Here is a 22,403-nt window from a genome sequence, read left to right as displayed (position 1 = left end):
TCCTGAAAGTGGGTCAGTCGAAGCTGGATTTTAATTAATTTGGATTAAAATGTTAAAAAAAGGTAAGGGAGTTGCCTGATATGCCAAAGAAGGCGTTGGCGGTTTACCGTTTTGTGGACTCACCTGAGCGCCGTTCGTACGTTCTGTGGTTTCCGCAGCGGACCAAAGGCTAGGCGAATTTTGATATTGAAATTGCTACCTTGGCACAGCACAGAGCACAGAACACAACAAACACCGAACACCCAACTCCGAGGAAAGCTTCTGCCCGAGGCCAGGCCTTGATAACATCAGCTGAAGTGCTTGAATGACAGGGTGTGAGGGGAATTCCAGCTCCCACAACAACAGAACCAAACAAAACAAAGACAACAATTCCATTTGGTAAGCGTTTGGTTTGAACAGCTCCACAGAAGAGGGCGGGAAAATGCAACGCCAAGAAGTTTTCTGCGGAAGAAAAAATTAAACGGAATGAAAAATAATCTAAAGTTAGCGCTGGGCTTCAGTTAGTTTGTGCTTGTGTTTGGTTTTAGTTTGAGTTTGGCCAAATGTAACTACAATTTAAATGCTAATCTGGCATCTGTTGGCGGTCGGCGGTCGGCGTACAAAGCCGCGGCGCATGCGCAAACAACTCCGCCCTGACTTGACTAGCCAACTGCTCCAAGTGAGGGTGGAGACCGTGCAGCCAAACAGGCAAGTGTGCAAAAAGAGAGGAGGAGGATGGAGCAGCACTTAGCGGTTAGCCCATTTGCTCATTAGTTGTACGAATATCTACCGAAAAAAGGTTGCTGAGCCCAAAGAAATGTCCAACTTGAACTGGAACTGCACCAACGTCCCTGGCCCTTCATGGGTTTTATTTATTGTGTAATGTGGCTCCTGTCCAAATTCTGGTGGGGCTCAGGCTGCCTGCCTTCGCTGTTGAGCTGTCTAATTAATGTTCACGCCTATAAAGTGCCGACTTTATTTACGGCGGTTGCCTGCTCTGAATTCCTTACCCAACACCCAGAGATTCGCCGCAAAAATGTCGGAACTGTTTCGTCTGCCAGACGGAGCTCATAAGTTCAACGGAACAAAGTACCGCTATGAACTCCCCTCCCCTTCGGGTTTGGAAAACCGCGACAGTTCAGATACGAGACATTGTAAGTGGAAATGGAAGCAAAATCAAAACCGAAAGAACATTTGTAAGCTGCCAATTATTATGAAATGAGCAGACAGCAGCAGAGACAACAACAGCGACATTCGAACTCAGGCCAGATAAAGTCTTAGTCTTGGGTAGAACCCTGGGTTCCCAGTTCTCAGGTCCCGGCTCTGAGCTCTGTGCTCTGAAATCGAAAAGCGCGTCACGCCGAAATCCACTCGCTCGTTACCATTTGGAGGTTTGAGCGCCGGCAATCCGGAGAATAGTCTCTGTCTCTTGGGCGCTGGTTTGTTAGTTTGTCTATTTGCCAGCTCCCACTTCCCAATCCCCTACTCCCAATCCCTAGTCCAGTTGTTGTGGTGGCCGCCTCGCGTGCTGCCAAACCGCCAATTACCGAACATCAAAAAGTAGTTTCCCTCAGCTGCTCTGCCCGGCTTGCCTGCCTAATAATTTGCTCTCTGACTTTGTGTGGCTTTGTTTGTACTTTTGGAGATCTGCCAAGCCCCTCGGTCCCTTTTCTATAACGACCGATCGGCAGACCCGCTGGACACCCAAAAAGGTGTTCGAAATGTTAAGAATCTTTTGCCGAATCACGCAATGTCTCAGGTTTGTGCTCTGAGCGAAGGAAATGCAAATACCAAATGCTCTCCAAGATCTTCGTGGCTCACGCTTTGATACAGTTTTTGGGCAAGTGTCACGCCCACAAGCAAAACTTGTTGGAAAGGTACGTTTTGAACCAAAATTAATTTAATTATATTGAGCATAATAAATAAAGAGAGTTATACAACACGCTCCCCTTTCGGGGCCACTTTGACATTGTAATCACGTCAGTCAGTGGCCTATTTACGAGGTGTTTGGGTTGGCGTCGGGTATTCTTCTTCCCGAATCAGCAGAACAACAAAGCGTGACAGCAAAGTGGTGTCGGTGCACGGAGTGTCCAATTAGAAATGAAGCAATGGAGTCAGAATATTATGTTATATGATACTAAACATTCTTGAAAATAATGTATTCGCATAAAGAATGTCATTGATCTAAGCAGAGCCGTTCTATGCTAATTAATTATTATTATTATGGCACATTTGTAGTGATAACGATCAGCAAATAAATAGATAATCAATTCTAGTCAATTATCTATGCTGTTAACAATAACCCACTGATCCACAAAAACGCATCTTATGTAAATCGCAGTAGATTTCTCTCGTTAAGTCACAGCGTTTAATACTGACTAATGAGAATTAATACAACATCCTGCTCCTACTGGCGAGCTGACGAAAGTCCTTTTATGATCACCATCTTTTGAAGTGATCCGCCTCTGCGTAGGCTCTACGCAAATCCACTTCCAATTGCAATGACAAACACGTTCCCCTAGCAACAGCTCTCAGATCTCACCATCATCTCTCACGCCTGTGGTGCATCTGCCGCTACGATCTGCGACCTAGCGAGCGGTTTGCTTGCTAATGTGCGAAGCACACTCGAGGATCGCGTGGGCCGTTGAGTGTTGATGCAACAATGTTGCTGCAACAAGTCGCTGATTATCTCGCAGAGTGCTTGATTAGAGGAACCTCGAAAATGATCTTTGGCCAGAACTACTCCAAATTATGCCGCTATCCCCATTGTGCTGCATGACGCTGACGAAATCGCAAGCATTGAAAACTTTTGCAAAACGCAAAGCCAAAGTCAAAGTCGATTTTCCTGGTGCAAATTAATGGCGCTGAATGGGAATGAAATAGTCTCGTATTCGGAGCATCCTGTTTCCATTGGGGTGATCGACGGGGGCTCCGTTTTATTGCTGCCTTGATTTATGCAACATTTTCCGCAATAAAAATGCCATCGTCTTGAAGAATTATTACATCATCACGTAATAGGCCTCGTCTCCAGCCCAGGCCTCAGCTTCGGCGCCACGCCCGTCTTTGGTCAGTTGGCAGTGCCAAATTGCCCTCGGATGCATGCAGAGCTCGAGAGATCCTCAGTGGAATCTTTCGCGCTGTCATAAATCAGTCGCCAGCCTCGAGTTGCCTCAAGTTGCGAGAGGCAGAGGCATTAAATACTGGTACTCTCCTCTTAAATTGCAGGGCACGAACAGCTGGCAGAGCTATGTACAACAGCAATAGCGTCAACAAAAGAACCAACAACAACAACAACAATCCCGACTACAGCAGCAACAACAAAGCGACTATTAAGTGTCGTGTCATCCCCAGTGATCCATCATAGCATAGAAGATATCTTCACTCCACTCTATGGAATGGAAAAATGAACTTGGCACGTGTCCATCATTTTAAATGGGAGTTCTTCCTGTGGGGGAGGTGGTTGAGCGGTGCTAATGTGTGGAGAATTCAACGAATTGTTGTAATAACTTGCCAAATTAGGCTTTCGAAGGCGAGGGAGATTGCATCATACCCCGGCCAGTGACATTCCTGTTTGCCTTCGCTCCAAATGGCCCATTGTCCAGCCCGAACCAAACGCGGAAGTCGAAGCACACTCCCCAAATGCCCATTTCATATAATTTCTATTATTTCTGGCAGCTTTGCCAAGTGCCACCAGGTGACAGTTACAATGCAGAAACAATATACAACAACTGCTAATGCCGGCTCCAGCTACGATCGCACTGATCGCCACCGACTTAGACTCAGAGTCGGAGTTGGAGCTGTAGTCAAGAAATGTTCTTGAAGCATGCACTGAGTAGGCTGTGGGCAGTGGATTGTATGGGGACATTGCCACCGTCCAGAACCTGGCACTGTCGCAGCCATAATCGCTGAAATGATCATCATAATCGTGATCGTTTTCGGGCTTTGCGCTTTGCGCTTTGGTCAGTCGTCCGTCCCAGGTTCTCTTGTCCTCGGGGAGCCATTTTTGGCATGCGTTCGGCAGCGAACACTTCCTGTGGGAACTACTCGAAAACTGGTTCCATTCTAGATGTTTTTTGGCTGAGTTGCAGTCGCCATGTTCCGCGTCATGTTGCTTGACCATTTTATGGTTGCTCTCCATGAAGGCTGCACCCACCGCAAGGAACAGTGGGGACAGCCCATTGAAGTGGCCTCGCCTGAACTATCCAAATTCCATTTCGCTCAGGTTTCCACAAATATCTCATACACCATTTGACCATAAATCAATTAGTTCAGTGTAACAGTTTCCAATAGTTCGTTTATTGAATAGGGACTTGCATTCTTCTTCCTCTTTCCATTTTAGATGCATGCTGAACGCGAGGCGATCATAAATTTAAAAGTTGATACCTTTTTTATGTTGCAGCAAATTGGAGCAGCATCTTGATAAGGCTAAAATTGCTAGAAACAGAAGGGAAAAGCGTGTTAACACCTGAACAACTGATCGTTAACAGGAGCGATTAGCTCGTTGTGATGATTCACCTAGAAACAAGTTTCTTTAAAACGGCTTTGGTTAATATTTGAAAATAATAAAAATAAGATTTATCAATTATCGCACCCGTGAATCAATGCAGTTCTTTCCATCATTTCCATTCAATCTATTGGGACACTCGGACTCAAGGTCGCAGACGTCTTGCAGGGACGGAAGCAGGCGGAGCAACACATGACTAGAAACAGGTGTTGCCGCTATTGACAGTTGCCTTGATTGGTTTGTGTGGCATTCAGCAAACCGTGCGCCAGCTTTCCAAGTAGGCAGACTCTTCCACCTGGTGGCAACGTATAGTGGAGACGCCCCTTTTCTCGAGAAATACAACTGCATTTCGGGATCTAACACTACCTCTGGGACTGGCAAAGGCACCGTCGCATTGTCGATTTAGTCTGCCAACGCCCAAAGCAAACACAGCTTGATTTATCCCTGTCCCTCCCTCTGGAGATCCATTTTGAGCATAAATCGCTGCGACGATATAGCTAATAGCAGGGTATCGGCTTGCAAATTTGAAATTGGAAATACGAAAGAGTGAAAGAGTGGATGATAAAGAGATTGCATCACTGATGCTGACAATGCTATGGCACCAATTTGCGAATATGTCCGGCATTGAATTGACCAGGATGATGGTCAACTGATGATGAGTACCAATTTGCCTGCTTGGAGGCAGATATGAATGGAAGGGGCACGTTTGAATTGATGCTCCCTAGAAGGAAAGAAGCTTTCTACTCCACGTTTGGATCAAACGACACAATCCATACACAATTGCATACGACACTTCCACGTCCTCATAACTCATAAGGTTCCTATTGGCTTGAGACGGCGAACCGGACTAAGGCAAGATACAAGAAAAACAAAAATAGCGGCAATTAGAAGAAGCTGCCGATGGCCGTTGGCTGGTGATTGAGTTGCAGCTCAGGTGGCTTCACTTCGCGGTCCCGGTTCTAATTGATGGCGAGACGCTCCTCTGACGCGACCAACGGGCAACAAACAGGAAAATTCATATTACGAAAAAACTGCATCGTTTAAGTGTCATTATTGGGACCAGAATCTCAACAACTCGCTGCCGTGGTCGTGTCTTCAGATGAAGATGGAGCTGGAGCTGGAGTTGGAGTTGGGGATGACTACTTTCACCGCGCTCAGAATTCCTTTCTGCAAGCGCGGTCCCAGCCAGACATCGGTCAATCTGCTGACTTTTAAGCTTCCCCTTGAACATATTCGATATCCGCTGGCCACATGCAACACCTCCGCACCGCCCAGCGTCTCTCCTCTAAGGTGGGGCCATCACTCAGCCTCGGCCTCGCCGTCAGCTGCTGCCCGAGTGCACCACACTGGCATTTTGGCTTGTGGCCTTTCTTATCTACTTATTGCTCATGTGTAGCTCGTTCGACTTTTGAGCTGGCTGTGGTTTTTACACCTTGCTCGTATTTTGTTGTTCTTTGGGTTTTAGTTTTCAGCGACGGTGTCGAATAGATCGAGTACTTAAAGCTTTGTATCGAGAACTGCGAAGTGTAGTCGTCTTTGGCTAAGGGCGTTAACTGGGTTAAACGCTCGTTGACAGTTTTATGCTGAGACAAGAGACGTCAACGTGAGAGGGGGCCACAACCATCCACGTCCATGGCAGACCACGAGGCGTTGACGACAGTCAGTCAGTGGCACAAACCAAACGAGAAACTTATTAAGAGTGAAAATTCTTGTTGTCGTGGCTAGAATGAGTTTTTGTTTTGCATGGAAAGCTGAATCAAAGAAATGCCATTGCTGCAATTAGTGATGGCCCTGGGGAAAGGGGTCTCCATCGAAAAGTGAAATAAAACAAATCAAAAGCGGTGCAATCAAGCGAAAGGTTGTTACAGTTCTAGTCATCAAGTTCGTCGCCTCAGTCTTTCGTTGTTTGTTCTTCCCTCGGAAGTGGGTCGAGTCTGCGCTGCACTTTCAACTCAGCTGGCGCCTTTAATGTCAACTTTCATCATGAGTGCGATTCTTATCAGCAATTAGGCCTCGATTGGTGTCGGAGATTCCCTTTGGATGTTCCCTAAATCCAACCACGCATCCATTATGGAGAAATCTTCTCTCTTCTCCCTCACAGTGACTTATGCGAACGCGCTGATGTGGCTGCCAATTTGTTTCCTTTCTCCGAAAACAATATCGATGCATTCCGGGCGAAAGTACATTGACGTCCGCGTGTCGAGTGTCGTCTGTCGTGTGTCGCTCCACTTCTAATGAACATAGCAGCAACAATCCAGAAAAGATCCAAACGAGCCTCAAGCGAGGCAAATAAACAGACAGAGCCGATCAATTTGCAAACAATTGTAACAACGAACCAGAGTTTCAGTTGAGCCGATTGATTGCCGGAAATATAAACAGCGAACAACCTGCACATAACTCCTCCCGTCTCTGTCCTGCTCCCGCTCGACCTTCTCAGGGGCGGCAATCAGCATTAAGCCAACAGAGAATGTATGAAAATCGAAAGGAAATTTGCATGTCACTCAATTGACCAAATCGCCGAACGAGAGAACAGAGCGACACAAATCTATCTGGAGCGTTTTTGGGTCTGTTTGCACTACAAACGAAGTCGAAGATGTTGTTGTTGTCGTCACTTTCAGCACGGCGTTTGGCACAGTTCCCGAGTTTTAGAATGGAAACAAATATTTGAATACCCAAATGACACCAAAAGCTAATATTGGAGTATTGAAATAACTTATTCACTTCCTCATAACGGCAAGGGGCCTTCCATATGATAAGAAAGAGCAATAAACTCGCCACCTAACCCAAGCTACCTGGGAATTCTGTTTTGAAACATGTCCAACATAGTTCAGTAAAGATGTGAGCCGGGACTTAATTAATTCTTGGGAACATGATTATTTTGGCAACGATCGGCGAAGAAGATTACAATTAGAGCATAAATTTTGCAAGCAACAATTACTCAATCACGAAAAATATAAAGCAGACACAAGCAGAGACACAGACACACAGTTTGCCTTGTGTCTGGCTTTATGTTGCTTAATCAATCTAGAGCCATTCATTGCCCAGCCTATAATTCAGAATTCACAAGTCAGAAGTTAGAACCGGGAACCGCCACAGAGCTAGAGGAGTTTTCATTCACACGCCAAACGGATGGCGATTGCAGACTTCCTGCTCCAAAAGCTTTTCCGAAAGACAAAATTTATATAATTTTTTTTATCAGGTTCATCGCTTATTGTTGAACAAATTGTATAATTCTCTTCACAGCGTTGATTGAACGACCTAACACCCAACAGCCAACAGCTAACAGCCTAGGCGTCAATTATCCGTACAATGCGACAAAAGCTGATGACGTCGCCGTCATCTTCATGTTCGTCGTCATCGTCATCATCGATTTATCGCGAGAGAATCGAAGCGTCGAACCGTCGAACCGTCGAATGGGAGTAGCTGAATGCAATTGCAAGTGTAACTGAAATCCATGAAATTGGGGAAGGGGAAAGTGCATCGAGTGCAGTTCGCTGTGCTTTCAGTGAGTCGTCGATAGTATTTAATTGCATCATCAGCTTGTGAGCTTGTATATGTGTGTCTGCTTAGAGTGACGAACAGATTCAGTCATATTTGACATATGCTCATATGGGCTTTCTTTATGGCGTAAGTTTTCAGTTGCCAGTTGCGTAAGTTGCATAAACGAAGACTCCTCCTCATCTACCGCCTCCTCCTCCATCAATGCTACAATCAGTGGCCTCATTCGTAGTTTGCCTCAGATTTGTTATCTTGTATTTAATTAGGCGTGCGTTGGGTTAATGATCATCACAGTTGCTGCTTTTGTTGTTGTTGTTGTTTTTGTTGTTGCTATTGTGGTTACAGCTTTGGTCATTAGAAAGCTGCAATGTTCTTTTTAGGTGGCTGCGAGAGAAGAGCTTGTCTGCGGCCTCCTCTGATGATCTTGAGCTTGGGCTCTCTTCGATGATCAATGCACCTGCTTGCCTCCAGACTTAAATTGGCGATTATGCAGCGCTGTTCAGTGCCATTCTCGAGCAGCGCTGAAGCAGCGTGTAGACAGCGCAGCTATGGAATCGCATTAGAAAATCATTTAGCTCGACTGGTATAATTGCATTTTATTGCTTCCGACAGGTTGCCCGTTACAATGCTAACAGAGAAAAGCTTCGGCCGAAGAAAGTGGCAGCAAAGAGCAGCGCAAGAAGAGAGCTATCAAAGAGCGCGTCCTATTAGCTTTGTGGCCGCTGTTTTTACCGGTTTGCGGGACTGAAGAGAGAGCCAACGTTAGTTAGTTGTAACTGCTGCTGCTGCTGCTGCTGCTGTTGCTGCTGCTGGTTGATATTGTTGGCTACCAACTTGTAGAGTTTTCCGTGGCCTTCGCAGCGAGCATTCATTGTCAAGGTGCTCGAACTGGCAGTCGCAGTCGCGGTCGTCGAGTCATAGAAGCTAACGAACTTTGAGAGCAATTCAATTTTCCCAGCGCAGCATCTATAATTCTGCGTTGAGAAGCTCACATAAGAACCTATTGCCGAGGTGTATGTGCGGCAGTTAGGCGCTCCACTTTCTAGAGTGCAGACGGCGAGCGAGCATAGCGGTCCATCGGTGCAAGTTAAAACAAATTTTGCGAATATCAAAAAAAGTTATTAATTAAAACATTTTTTATGTGTCCTGCGCGCGTCGTGTTGAAAATTATTTAAATAAACGAAAAGTTGACATAACAAATAAATAATCGTATTTGTTAAAGTGAATATAAAGCAATAAAGGGATTTAATAACTAATACTGATCAATTAAACAAAGGTAATCATTTTATAATAATGAAAAAAAAATATATATTTTAACAAGTCAGGCATAAAATTTGCGAAACGTGCTCTGCAAATGGTATCATGTTCGTGCCATCGACTGCCTGACATGGTGTCAATGGTTAAACTGAACCTCAACAGGATGTCCATATGTCCATCAATTAAAACGAAAATGGTCAATAGACCATTAGAGAAAGCCTTGGGTGAATGTCAAGGCGATTGGTGAACGATCTGTGCAAACCGAATCTTAAACATGTAGCGCCAGTAAACAAGCAACGTCATCCTCCAGTTGAAGTCGAAACGAGGAGATGATGAACCGTTAGAAATTCGTGTGACCGAACCGAGCGAAGAAAACCAAACACTGTGCGCCCGGAAAAACTTTTGTCATCTATCTAGACAGCCTGACGAAACATTTCCCAAATGCGCTGAATTCAGAGGCAATTAACTTTTGCCGGTTGCCGCACACGCAGCACCAGCAGCATTCAAGTCTGCAGAATGACAAAAAATTATTTAGCTGCGAAAATTTTCATTGCTCATTCCACTGGCGTATGGCCGAGCAGTAATCGCATGGGATTGCTGACCATTCGGTCTGGCCTGGCGATTTGGGTCACTTGGGTTGGGTCAGGCAACGGTTATGATACAATTGAAGACAATTAGCTGCGTGGCTATGTGCAGAGATAATCAACGTTAGCCTCTGGCTAAACAACAGTTTTGATCAGCTTTAATCAGTTTAGAGTTTTGATTCTAAATATCATATAAAAAACTTTCGCTGCATTTGAACCTTTTGCCATTTGGATAGACATGCAAAGTCGATTTTTTTTTCTCCCCATTTTCCAAGCTGTTAGCTGCGGTTGTACCTTCCTTTTCTTAACCTTCTAAACAATGTTCAAAGTCTTTCAGTCAATAGAGCGTATTTGCATATAGAAAACCTTTTTCATTCTTTCGCTCACTTTTATTCTTTTATATTGACTGACTGACAAATTTGTTTACTACGTGCTGCCAACCAAAAAACCAAAAAGCCGAAACTGTACTAGAGGTGATATATAAGTGGGCATTATTTGGTCACCTAAGCTGCTATATTATGACTATTACCGCACACAAGATATACAAAATTCTGGGGCTAAACGAAAGTTCATTTATATGCTTAAAGCAGCGCAAACTCTTTGTGCATTGCGTCTATGTTGATTTTTCATTATCCGAATTGGTTCACAGTTAGATCTCGACTGCGGTAGCATTTCAAACGAAGCGTGAACCGAAAAAATCATGTTTTCGTTTTATGCATTGGCCCCATAGATTAGATATACGAATTGCTTTCAAATGGTGCGGCTAATATGCCGTTAGGATTTTTGGTGTGGCATTTCTTGTCAAATGAAAAGCTAGTTTGTTGCCTAAGTCTTTTGATCGTGATACCGAAACAAGTTTGTCGTCTAAGTCTTTTGTTTGTGAAACCAGAGAATGCGCACAATTTCACTGCTAATCCATGGTCAATTAATTGAGCATTTGTCGCATAACATAATGACTGCACACACCCAATACACCCAACACACACACACACACACACACACACACTTCTACTGTGTATGGTCATATAGAATTGGCGCAAATTGCTAAAATTTCAATAAAAATAACTTTGGCATAGCCGATGTGGGTCAGCTCCTGTGCCAATGGCCTGCGGGTGCACTTCAAATTGCCAGTCAGTGGAATGAAGATAGCCAGACCAGAAGCAGGCATAGCCACCGCCACAGCTTAAGCCGCAGCCGCAACAATGTTTGTGCCTACCTGCCTGACTGGCTTCATCTGAGGCTTCCACATTGCTTACAGTTACAATGACTCGCGCCTCAATTGAGATAAGCGCTCGCGCCTGCCAGAAGCCCCCGCCTCGGCAGTTATGTCATTCTCTTTGGCATTCTCCTGGTTCCGGGGCGCAGCTTGGCACAGTTTCAACAAGCGACAGTCAATGAAACTAAAATATTCTTTTTCTTTTTGATTACTTGCAATTTTAATTAATAAATAACATGGGCTACTGCCCCAACGCTAAGCGACATGTTCGAATTGGTGTCAGAGCTGCGCACAGAAACATTGATAGCTGACATCTGACAGCCTTGCTGGCAGAACTGCTCCGCTGGATTAGCCCAAATTTTCAGCGACTAAATGCCATACAGATTGAAGCGTATTAGTATGCTTATGATCATAACGGTCGATAATCAAAACTTTTCCCCCAATGGCCATTAGCAGCGCTCACGAATGGCTCATAAAGATTTTTATATGGCCCAATTAGAATACATAGACCAACAACGTTTTGAGTGGTTCAGCCTACTCTCAACTTTTGCAAATGGATTGACTTACAATAAAGAGTCTATAAAGCAAAAGCTAAACAACTGTCAGATTTGACCGTACACACGTAAATTCGCAAAAACATCAATTTAAAAACGGGTAACAGCATTTCCTGGCAAAATAGATTTTCTTCATTGCCACGTCAAATAAATGTATACACGTCCACACATGTGAATACATAAATAAAACGACATCGAGCTCGAATTCAAATGCCTAACAAATCCTCTGCAGCAACAGGAGCATCGCCAGCAGCAGCGACAACTGCGATGCCAATTCGAAATTTATATGCATGGCAACTGACCGCGATTACTACGCTTGTCTTGTCCATCGATGCGGATTTAGTTTATTGGCCCACTAAGCCTGACCCACTACATTAAATTGTAATTTGAGTGGGCAAACATTTTAACTGAATTTCTTTTTACTTCGACTGCAGCCAGAAGCATGTGCTCGTGCTTGTAAACGAGTCCAAAGGAGTCAGCTGGAGTTGGCCCAAGTAACTGGGATAATTAGAATGCCATTTGCATCTGTAGCTGCGACTTTTGACGCCACAGTGCAGTATCTGACCATATTGTACCGCTATTAGAAGCCTTGGACTTGTCTACATGAAATTGGAACTGCTGTTGGTGGTTGCTCTAGGGGTTGTGGTCGTGGCTGCGGCCGTGTCACTGACCATTGCAATGCATGGAAATCGATTTGCAAGCAAGCAATTGCATAATCGTTGATTATGAGCTCATACAGCAGACAGCAGGCAATAGACACTGTGCCTGCCTGGCTTGACCACCAACCATTAGCCACCAAAATGGCGCACAGCTGCGCAGACCAAGCTCGAATGTTGTCCATTTCAATTCGATTAGCGCGGAAATCAATCTGGTCGTCAGCGCATGTGAAAATCCCACTGGCAGCTGCTCTGTGATTTAACGCATATTACACGTAATGCATTTTCCATGCTGCTTTCAAAGCTGCGCCGTTAAGAACCGCAAAGCCACTAACATCAATTCAAGCACCCAAGGAATCGATCACATGATCATAGAGGCAATCGCAATGCCAATCAGTTGTTTTTTTTTTTTTAATTTTTTAGCCAGAACTGGCTTGAGTTTTGCGTGCGTTGCTCATTTCTTTTAACCAAGTGGCGTTATTTTAATTCCCTTGGTTGTGCGTGCTGCAATTGAAGCAGCCATGGACTCATCATCAACAAAATTGATTTTGCATCAGAGCTGTGGTTTCGTAATTTTTGCTCAATTAATCAAAAGCACTTCGTGCTGGTGGGCGTTGTTATGCTGGGACCGGGGCCTGCCATTAAGCCCATTAAACCCATTATTAAGCTTTAACTGTAACTGCAGTTACAATTAATCATGAGATAAGCATGCAAAGAAACTAAAATGCTAATTAAAAACCAAGCTACCAAATCATTTTTGCCATCTTACAGCCACAACAACAATAACAGCAACGACAACAAAATGCAGCTACGGTCATTGACAAGAACCAGAAACGGGCGAGTCAGCATGATGACAACAACATCGCTGGTGTTACTGCTGGCATTGCTGTTGGTGGACACTGCGGCGTCGGCCCGCAAGCTGCCTAAGCGGCCTGCAAAACCGTTGAAGACATTTCCGCGCAACAATGCGACGCCGACAATTGCAGCAGTCGGAGCAGCAGCGGCAGCAACCAACGCCGCGGAGGGTGCACAGCCAGCGAGCGGAAGCGAGCTACCAAAACCGTTGACACCGCATGCGACCGAACAGCAGCCGGCGGAAGCTTCTGTAGCGGAACCTGTCGCAACACCTGTCAATGGCGAGAGCAAAATCGATGATCTCAGCGCAACGGCTGCGCCACTGGGCAGCCAGATCGATGAGGACTGCGAGCCGGATATGATTGGCTTTGAGCTTATAACTGGGTAGGTGATAGCTTCTCTATATACATTCATCTCTTGATCTGTGGCAATTAGGTGTAAAGCAGGCACATAGTATAGTCATGTTGCAAGAGGGTCATTAATTAACGAGACGCCTGTTCGCAGATCGTAAAATATTGGCACTTGTTGTGGCAGCGTGGGGCGTACGAAAAATAAGCAAGAGTTCGACTTGGTTAGCCAAACATTGTCTCAAGAAACTTTTATGTTAGCCTCCATAAAACCTGTTGTAGACCAAAACAAAAATTTATTTGCCGCATTTTGTCTTAACCCGAAACGCCCAGCAGGTACGTGCTATCGGCGCCATCGAAGCAATTGGAGACGCTGCCTGGCACACTGATGTTGACCGACTGCTTGGAGGCTTGCCAGGCCAATGAATCTTGCAGCGCTGTTAACTATGAGACGGGCCTTTGCGTCATGTTCCGCAGCACCGCCGATCAGTTGCCAGGTGAGTGGGGCACGCTTGTAATTTTGGTGTGTGTGGGCCTGCGGTTTCTAGCTCCGCCTTCTACTTAATGCAGGTTCACTTTCGCGATCGCAATATCCCGTTTTCACGGTCTACGCACAGAAATCCTGTTTTGGTGTGCGTCCCTGCTCCAAGGCCTGGTGCATTGATCGTGTGCAGGGCTACCGTCTACCGGAACATGCCAAGTCCAGCCAAAGCGTGGCCACGCGACGCGACTGCATCGAGCTGTGCCTGGGCGAAACGGAGTTCACCTGCCGGTAAGTGGTAGTCCCGTTATAAGCATTCCAGTTGCCATTTCGCAGCTCATTCATCTGCCTCTCTGAAGCTCGGCCAACTTTTATGCGCACTCTGGCCTATGTGAACTGTCGGACATGGATCGCATTACGCTGTCGGAGGAGGCCAACATTGTGGCTTACGATGGCGCCGAGTATCTCGAGAATAACTGCGCCGAGGAGCCTAGCAAGTTGTGCGAGTTCAAGCGCATCGCGGGACGCATTTTAAAGACCGTCGACTCGGTGCACCAGAATGTACAGAGCATTGACGATTGCCGTGACCTTTGCCTCACCGCCCCCTTCCGGTGCCACTCCTATGACTACAATGAAACGGGCGAGCATGTCTGCCGTCTCTCCCATCATAGTCGCGCCACGCTAAGCGATCTCTCGGAACCCTACCTGAACATCGAAGAGGCGGCCACTTATGAACAGTCTGCCTGCTACAATGTCTCCATCGATTGTCGCTCCGGTGAGATGATCACCAAGATTCGCACCTCCAAGCTGTTCGATGGCAAGGTCTATGCCAAGGGAGCACCCAAGTCTTGTGCCGTAAATGTCAACAACTCGCTGGAGTTTGATCTGCGCATGCGCTACAATGATTTGGAGTGCAATGTGCGCCAAAGTGCCTATGGTCGTTATATGAACGATATTGTCATACAACATCATGATATGATAGTCACCTCCTCGGATCTGGGCCTGGCCGTTAGCTGTCAATATGATTTGACCAATAAGACGGTTGTGAACAATGTTGATTTGGGCGTCACCGGCGAGATTGAGTCCACTCTCAGCGAAGAAATTATTGTGGACTCACCGAATGTGATCATGAAGATCACTGCACGCGATGGTAGCGATATGAAGCGAATTGCTGAGGTTGGCGATCCGTTGGCACTACGATTCGAGATCGTTGATGCCAACAGTCCATATGAGATATTTGTGCGCGAACTGGTTGCCATGGATGGTACAGACAGTGCCGAGATTACGCTGATCGATGCCAACGGCTGTCCCACGGATCAATACATTATGAGTGCTATGCAAAAGATGGCTAGCAATCGCAAGGTGCTGCTCTCACAGTTCGACGCCTTCAAGTTCCCCTCCTCGGAGCTGGTGCAATTCCGCGCCTTGGTCACGCCCTGCATACCGCGCTGCGAACCGGTTATCTGCGACAACGATGAGAACGGTGAGCTCAAGTCTCTGCTGTCCTATGGACGTCGCAAGCGTTCCGTCTTCAATGGCACCGATGGCGGTAAGTTGCGCATTTTCTGGCAACGCCAGTCATAACGGTAGAGCTGGCAAACACTGAACCACTGCTGAATGATGCATCACAGTGATTTTGGCAGTGATAGTGAAGGGAAATGAAATTTGCTGCTATTTAAGCAATTTTTCTTTACCTTAAGTAAATGATAAAACTAACTCAGTTCCGGGTTTAGTTTAATCAGCTAGAAGTTTATGAACTTTTCGCATAAGGCACAGCTTCATTCATCTCTAGCCACTTGACTGGTTATGGCTCCCATACATACAATACGTTCCATGAACCCTCATCACTTGCTAACTTCTGGTTGCTACCTTTCCACAGTTGAGCTGGCGATTAAGTCTGAACGCCAAAAACGTGATGTGAGTCATCAGCAGGCAACCGATGAGAACATTTTGCTGGTGCAGTCCATACAAATCACCGATAAGTTTGCCTTCAATGGCGCCGATGCGGGCAACGGCGAGCCGAGCGACGGTCTGGGCAAGTTGCAATTGGAATTGGCCAACAAAACGGACACTTGCATAAATGGCTATGGTAAGTTAACATGGATCTGCCTGGCGCTACTCGTCTAATCTGCAACTCAAGCGCACCAAATTTATTTGTGGTAATCGCGTGCCGTTGCAACATCTAACTGGGCTCAAAGCAGAAAGCAAAAAAAAAAAATAATAAATAAATAAATAACAAAAAAGCTAAATGCAGTGCACTTGCTGGCTGAGTGACCAGCTAATTAAATAAGCCCATAAATATATATCTCTTGCGTTTTACAACTCTATTTGCAGGCTTCATAATTGCCGGGGCACTCTTTTTGCTGCTACAGCTGACGGTTATTGCCGTTTGGGACAACATGCAAAAGCGCGCGTTACACAAGCGATAAACTGGCGCAAGTTGCATGGATGAAGGATGGAGGAAACTAGCATGAAATTCTTTCTCTCTCTCTTTAGCTAAACTACAAGAACACAAAAAAAAAAGAAGAAAAAAGAAGAAAAACGAAAAACTTAGCAACGCTCATAATCTAGTTAGTAGCTGTACGAAATGGGTCCTCCGATGTGGCTGCAGCTGTGGCACTTCAAAGTCATTGCGCGCAACGTAGAGCTGGACTTCTCTGCAGCAAATGGCCAATTGAAAAAGTGTGGCAATGACTGAGCCAGACAGAAACTCACACGCTCACACATATGGAAAGGGCTTTGGAACTGTAGCTTAATATTTATGCTCATATATATGCTTACTCTATAAGACTTACTGCTAAGACTACTCTGAATATGTCGGCAAACTATCAGCTTAAGACTTAAAAGCTCCTTAGTCGTAGTGCAAAAACCATTCAAACCTCTTAACTGAGCTTACGCAACTGAGACGACGCTTGTCTCATTTAAGAGGTTTGACTGTCTTAAATACTTAAAATCTAAATACTTAAACAATACTAGGCCTAATAACGCAATGTAACAAGAGACAAACTTCAGATGCTATAAACGAAAAAAATGAAAACGTAAACGTAAAAAGTAAATAAACGTATTAGAAATTACTCCTTTGTTTGGCTTTTACTCTACTATTTGGTCGCCAATTTGCCTGTCAATTGATCGAGCCTGTCCGATCTAACAAGGCCAACCTCAAGTGGGCATTCCCGCCGTGGCGCTCTGATTGTTAGTTTTGGCTTAATCAACGTTGATACAAATCAATCAGAGCTGCATTTAGCCTAGGACAGGGCGCAACACTTACCAGGTAGAAAATTAGCTAGTGAAACTGAACCGAGGCTTGGTTTAACTAAACGACTAGAAGTAAAAGTGACAAACTAATTGAGCCAGCTAAAATGGGGGCTGCAAATTGCCGATAAACAACTTTATTTACTTGATTTCACCTACTTACTTAATTGAAGGCCTTTTCGCAGAATGCTTGGCACTTAAGCAAATATTTCTAACACATGAGGAAAAGAGCTATACATCTGTGATAAACTGGATTTTTTTCAGAGGATATTTGATGCTTAAAATTGAAGTATTATATTAATTTAACCAAGCTTTTAGGCTACAACATTAAGTAAACGGAGAATAATAAGTCTATCAGACTTTAAATTTAAGGAGTGTTTATTTTCGTTGAGCTTTTGAGTGGGCTCGGATAGAAAAATAAGGAATTCTTCACAATCTACTCTTCCTTCTTGTCCCTTTTGCTGTGTTCCACAATATTTTTTTTTTTTATTATTTTTTTTTTTTTTCAAAAGTTTTTTATCGAACGCGATTCCCGCCTTACAAATGTCGCGGATCAGATAAACTTTTTCAGCAGCCGTTTCACGTGCTCGTTAGATATCAGAAGGTACGATCGATCTCAGCGCAAAATAAAACAAATTGAATTGAAAAAAAAAGGATTGATTTAATTTGCCAAAATGATGAGCCATTGTGATAATTTTTATTAATAGGTATTCTTTGCACATCCTAAAGATTTACTCTAACGTTTCTTACTTTTACTTTTACTCTATGTATTAAATTTTATCAAAATGGAAATTACTTATATTTTTCATAATTATTTGTGGCTTCGTTTGACTTTAAACGACGTCAAACTTCAGTCACAAATTTGAAAGGAAATGTTAAACATTATCTCTAATCTCTTGCTTTGAACTCCGCGCCACTTGCAGCAAGTTGAAAAGCTGGCAAGTCAAAAGCTGTCAGCGACATGACCGTCCAAATTTAGACAAAGCCTCATTGCTGGCCTCCAGAGGAGCGTGCTCCCCAGTCAACCCACCAACCCACCCGTAGCCAACTAGCTCTAAGGAGCCCCAGCGAAAGTCACTGGACACTTTCAACGCTAGAGTCGGGCCGGTCGGTGCCGTTTTTGTTTTTCTTTGGCTTCGGGTTTGGGTTTGAGTTTTGACATTGGCACGACCATAGAAACGGCCTCCGACTGTGGCACGCATAACATAAATTCTGCAATGCGTATTTCAAAAATTGCTAACGCAATGACGAGGACAAGCCTCGGCGGCATCTTGTTGCGCGACTCTGTTCCTTGGCGTGTCGTGCGGCGCTTATATGGAGCCACAGAGATGCCGTGGCCATTCAGATGTCCGCTGGGCAAATGTTTATGTCAAACGCGCAGCAAATAAAGTGCTTGGCTTGACAATGTCCGCGGCAATGTCATCGCTCTGTGGCTGCCGTTCGGCACTGGCGAGGGCCCTTGGGGACCAATCTGGGTGGGTATTTTTTCATAATTTTTATGAATTACACGGCGCGGCATGTCTTGTTTGCTATTGAAGTTCCATCTGACCAGGCTGGGATCAGCCGCCTGCTGTCAATTGATTTGCCCCGAACTGACGGAAGTGCTTTCCTATTGAACATTTGCAAATCATTTCTCACGCAGCCACGTCTCAACATCCAATCAGAGTGGCAACAATGCAACGGTCTAATTGCAAGCCCGGGCACAACTGATAAGAGCTCAAATAACGCCACTTTGCAAGCGCACGCACAAAAGCCAAGCCCCAAATTACCAGCCCATTCGGCAGAAATAGAAAAACTGATTGGTTCGACGCTCATGTGTTCCAAACATCGGTAGTTTCAACTAGTATTCTTAGTGGCTTTGCGGTTCTTAACGGCGCAGCTTTGAAAGCAGCATGGAAAATGCATTACGTGTAATATGCGTTAAATCACAGAGCAGCTGCCAGTGAGTTTTCCACATGCGCTGACGACCAGATTGATTTCCGCGCTAATCGAATTGAAATGCACAACATTCGAGCTTGGTCTGAGCAGCTGTGCGCCATTTTGGTGGCTAATGGTTGATGGTCAAACCAGGCAGGCACAGTGTCTATTGCCTGCTGTCTGCTGTGTGAGCTCATAATCAACGATTATGCAATTGTTTGCTCGCAAATTGATTTCCATGCATTGCAATGGTGAGTGACACGGCCGCAGCCACGACCACAACCCCTAGAGCAACCACCAACAGCAGTTCCAATTTCATGTAGACAAGTCCAAGGCTTCTAATAGCGGTACAATATGGTCAGATACTGCACTGTGGCGTCAAAAGTCGCAGCTACAGATGCAAATGGCATTCTAATTATCCCAGTTACTTGGGCCAACTTTGGCTGCTTCTCTTGGAGCTGACTTACATGCACGGAAACAAGCTGGTCGCTGGAGGCACAGAAATTCAGTTAAAATGTTTGCCCACTCAAATTACAATTTAATGTTGTGGGTCAGTCGCTTTAGTGGGCCAATAAACTAAGTCCCGCTTAAATCTCAGGCATGGGTGTCGCAGTTGTAGTCGCAAATTCCAGCCACATAAATTGCGGGTCGCACAGAATGTCCATTTGATTGTGCGCGATTTTCAATTGGTAGCGCGGTTGCTTTTGGGGCGCTTTTGTAGGCATTTGAATTCGAATTCGATGGCGATTTATTTAGGCAAATAAACAAATGGCATGTGCACAGTGTTAATTTATCAAGTTGGCGGCCGCGCCATTGAAATTGAGTGCGAGAAAATCACTTTGGCGCGGTTGCGGCTCCTGTCCATGGCATATTTATGGCCTCACTGCCCATTTTGTCAGCCCAAACTGCCTGCCATATATCAGTTGAACATATCTTATTATTTTCAGAGCGGTTAATGTATTGTAAGGTTATTTTCACTGACCCAGCTGAAATATGTAAATGATGTTCACGAGAAAAAATCAAAAGACTTAGGCAACGAACTGGAAATGCAATTCTATGGCGAATTATAGGCTGCAAATCTCAATTACTGATTTATTTACAACAACAAAAATATATATGTTTCAAACATAGACAATCCGATGCAACATCTAGAAAGAATTTGTATAGTAATGTGATACGCTTCATTTTAAAGAGATCGACAAAACAACGAATTGATTGCATAAAAAAGTTTGGACACGGCGAAAAGATGCAAATATTTTGCCAAAGGTTATTATGGAAACTCTAAATAAAAACTTTCAAAGCGGGGTTCGGATTTCAATGACTACCGCAGGCTGATAAAATGCACACAAAAGGTTTCTATGCGCCCCGGCGCATGTTTTACCAATTCAATTGCAATATTTTCATTGCCTGCTCTTCAATTATAAGGCCTTTTCATGTGATTGCGACAGCGATGACACCTAAACAAAAGCTGTTTCCCCCAACTAGCTGCTGGCTATGATAAATAACGGTATTCATTAAATTAAAGTCTTTTCGAGTGCGCTGAAAACTCTCGCTGATAACTTATAAAGCTCTATCTTCCAGCTAAATGTCGGCAATTGTTTCATAACCGTTGCCTGACCCAAGTCTAAGAGAGATAACCTAAATCGTTGCTCCGCCAAATGGTCAGCCAACTCAGCCGAGTTGGTCGCAGCTCTGGAATGAGAAATAAATTTGCTGTTGAAATATTTTGTCATTCTGTGCGCAGCGTGTGCGGCGGCTGCAGGCAAAAGTTAATTGTCTTACAATTCTGCGCATTTGAAAATGTTTTTTAGATGACAACAGTTTTCCGAAGTTAAGAACATCTGTTTGCCCGTACGCAGTTCGCAGGTGTCGCAGTTTTGTCGCACGAAATGGCAACGGTTTTAGCATCCGTTGTCGAACTGGAAGATGATATTGCGTTTCTGACTCGACTACAAGACATTCACCGATAGCCAAAGACAAAAGTTAAATGCATTCTGCAGCTTTCTCTATGCAGCAGCAACAATAACAGCAAAACCAACAACAGCCAAAACACTGACCATTTTTGTGTGATGGACGAGCGGCTGATCTTCAATCCCGCCTATTGCCTGTTACACAGCCGCACCGCAGATCCTACTCATCGGCTAGTTGACGCACGTACGCTCCATGTCAGTCCAATTTGCTGACATGATTATGATTTTGCAGCCAAACAACCAACTAGGCGGGAGTTGAAGATGCCGATGTGACTGTGTGATGCTGCTGCTGGCAAGTGAACGGCTATAACCGATTCCTTATGCCTATTGCGAGAGTTGTACTCAACGTTTGTTAAATATACGTTTAGAACATTATTTGATTTAATTCAATTACCTTACGCCTAAATGTCTTATAACAAATTAAGATTACTTATTGATAAAGAGTTTTATGATCGCCTTAAATAAAATAGGTATGTAACCTCAATCAATAAAGCAACTCAATAACTAGGATCCGAGTTCGTATCCAAGGATACAACTTGAATAATAGTTAATAGTTTATACTGTTAGTAAAAGTAATAATAATAATTGATTAATAGTTTATACTGTTAGTAAAAGTAATAATAATATTCTATTAAATAATATCATTTCATTCAATCTTTCGAATTAGAATTCTAGATTCTTTATTAATATTCATACTCTGATTAAAAGTTATAGTGGCTACAAAACAGTTCCATATAATTTTTCTGATTTATAACATGTTCTTTCAAATTATTTTATTTACTGTAGTCAATTGACCTGATGACCTGTGATGTCAACATTATTAACCTCTTATGAATATTTAATTAAGCTTTTAATACCTTAAAACCGGCTTAATACCGTTAAAAAGAGAACTTTACATCTTTGTATATAGATCATTTCGTGTAATTTCGCCCTCAGCCAAATACCTTGGGCAACCCCCGAAAGGTAACTGCCTAGCAAGGAAAACATTGGAATACTCTGATTTACTGGCCCCATGCTGTGAAGTTTGTTTGATTTTGCGCAAATTGTTGCCGGCAAAGTAAGCGACGTTGTTGCCGGTTCTGTAGCCGCTGTTGACTCCAAATATTTGAACCATTTTTAAATTGCGGCTGCCGCTTGCCAACTGAGGCAAGCGGAAGTCGCTGTCACATGTGCCGTTGACTTGGGCGTGACATAGTTGCATTTATTAATGCAAATACCTATTTCGTTTGGCTTAAGCTATAGCTATACAGCTAGAACTACACATTCCTCGTTTATGAAAATGTATAACCATTCCATGGTCGAGTGGCAAAAGGCAAAGCAGCCACGTCTCGTG

General features: G+C 44.3%; 1 protein-coding gene across 2 annotated transcripts; it reads left to right on the top strand.

Moving 5' to 3' along the window:
- Window positions 1-8,844: 8,844 nt before the first annotated feature.
- Window positions 8,845-17,005, top strand: mey (morpheyus). Of its 2 annotated transcripts, none has more exons than XM_002054192.4 (7): window positions 8,845-9,257; window positions 13,020-13,487; window positions 13,787-13,947; window positions 14,021-14,222; window positions 14,291-15,480; window positions 15,811-16,020; window positions 16,266-17,005. In XM_002054192.4, the coding sequence occupies exons 2-7, from the start codon at window positions 13,051-13,053 to the stop codon at window positions 16,358-16,360; spliced, it is 2,295 nt and encodes a 764-aa protein (XP_002054228.2). In that variant the 5' UTR covers window positions 8,845-9,257; window positions 13,020-13,050; the 3' UTR covers window positions 16,361-17,005. The 2 variants fall into 2 exon arrangements, with proteins under 2 accessions (XP_002054228.2, XP_070063312.1); XM_070207211.1 differs by having other exon boundaries at window positions 12,992-13,487.
- Window positions 17,006-22,403: the final 5,398 nt, after the last annotated feature.

This window comes from Drosophila virilis, chromosome 2 (assembly GCF_030788295.1).
Source record: "Drosophila virilis strain 15010-1051.87 chromosome 2, Dvir_AGI_RSII-ME, whole genome shotgun sequence".
NCBI lineage: Eukaryota > Metazoa > Arthropoda > Insecta > Diptera > Drosophilidae > Drosophila > Drosophila virilis.
The sequence above is the reverse complement of the archived record's forward strand: the minus strand, read 5'-3'. Positions and strand labels throughout refer to the sequence as shown.

Bases quoted from the DNA above. Each gene is read 5' to 3' on its own strand.
- mey (XM_002054192.4), top strand. From the start codon at position 13,051: ATGCAGCTACGGTCATTGACAAGAACCAGAAACGGGCGAGTCAGCATG. The intron at 15,481-15,810 runs GTAAGTTGCGCA...ACCTTTCCACAG, and splicing joins CTTCAATGGCACCGATGGCG to TTGAGCTGGCGATTAAGTCT. The intron at 16,021-16,265 runs GTAAGTTAACAT...CTCTATTTGCAG, and splicing joins CACTTGCATAAATGGCTATG to GCTTCATAATTGCCGGGGCA.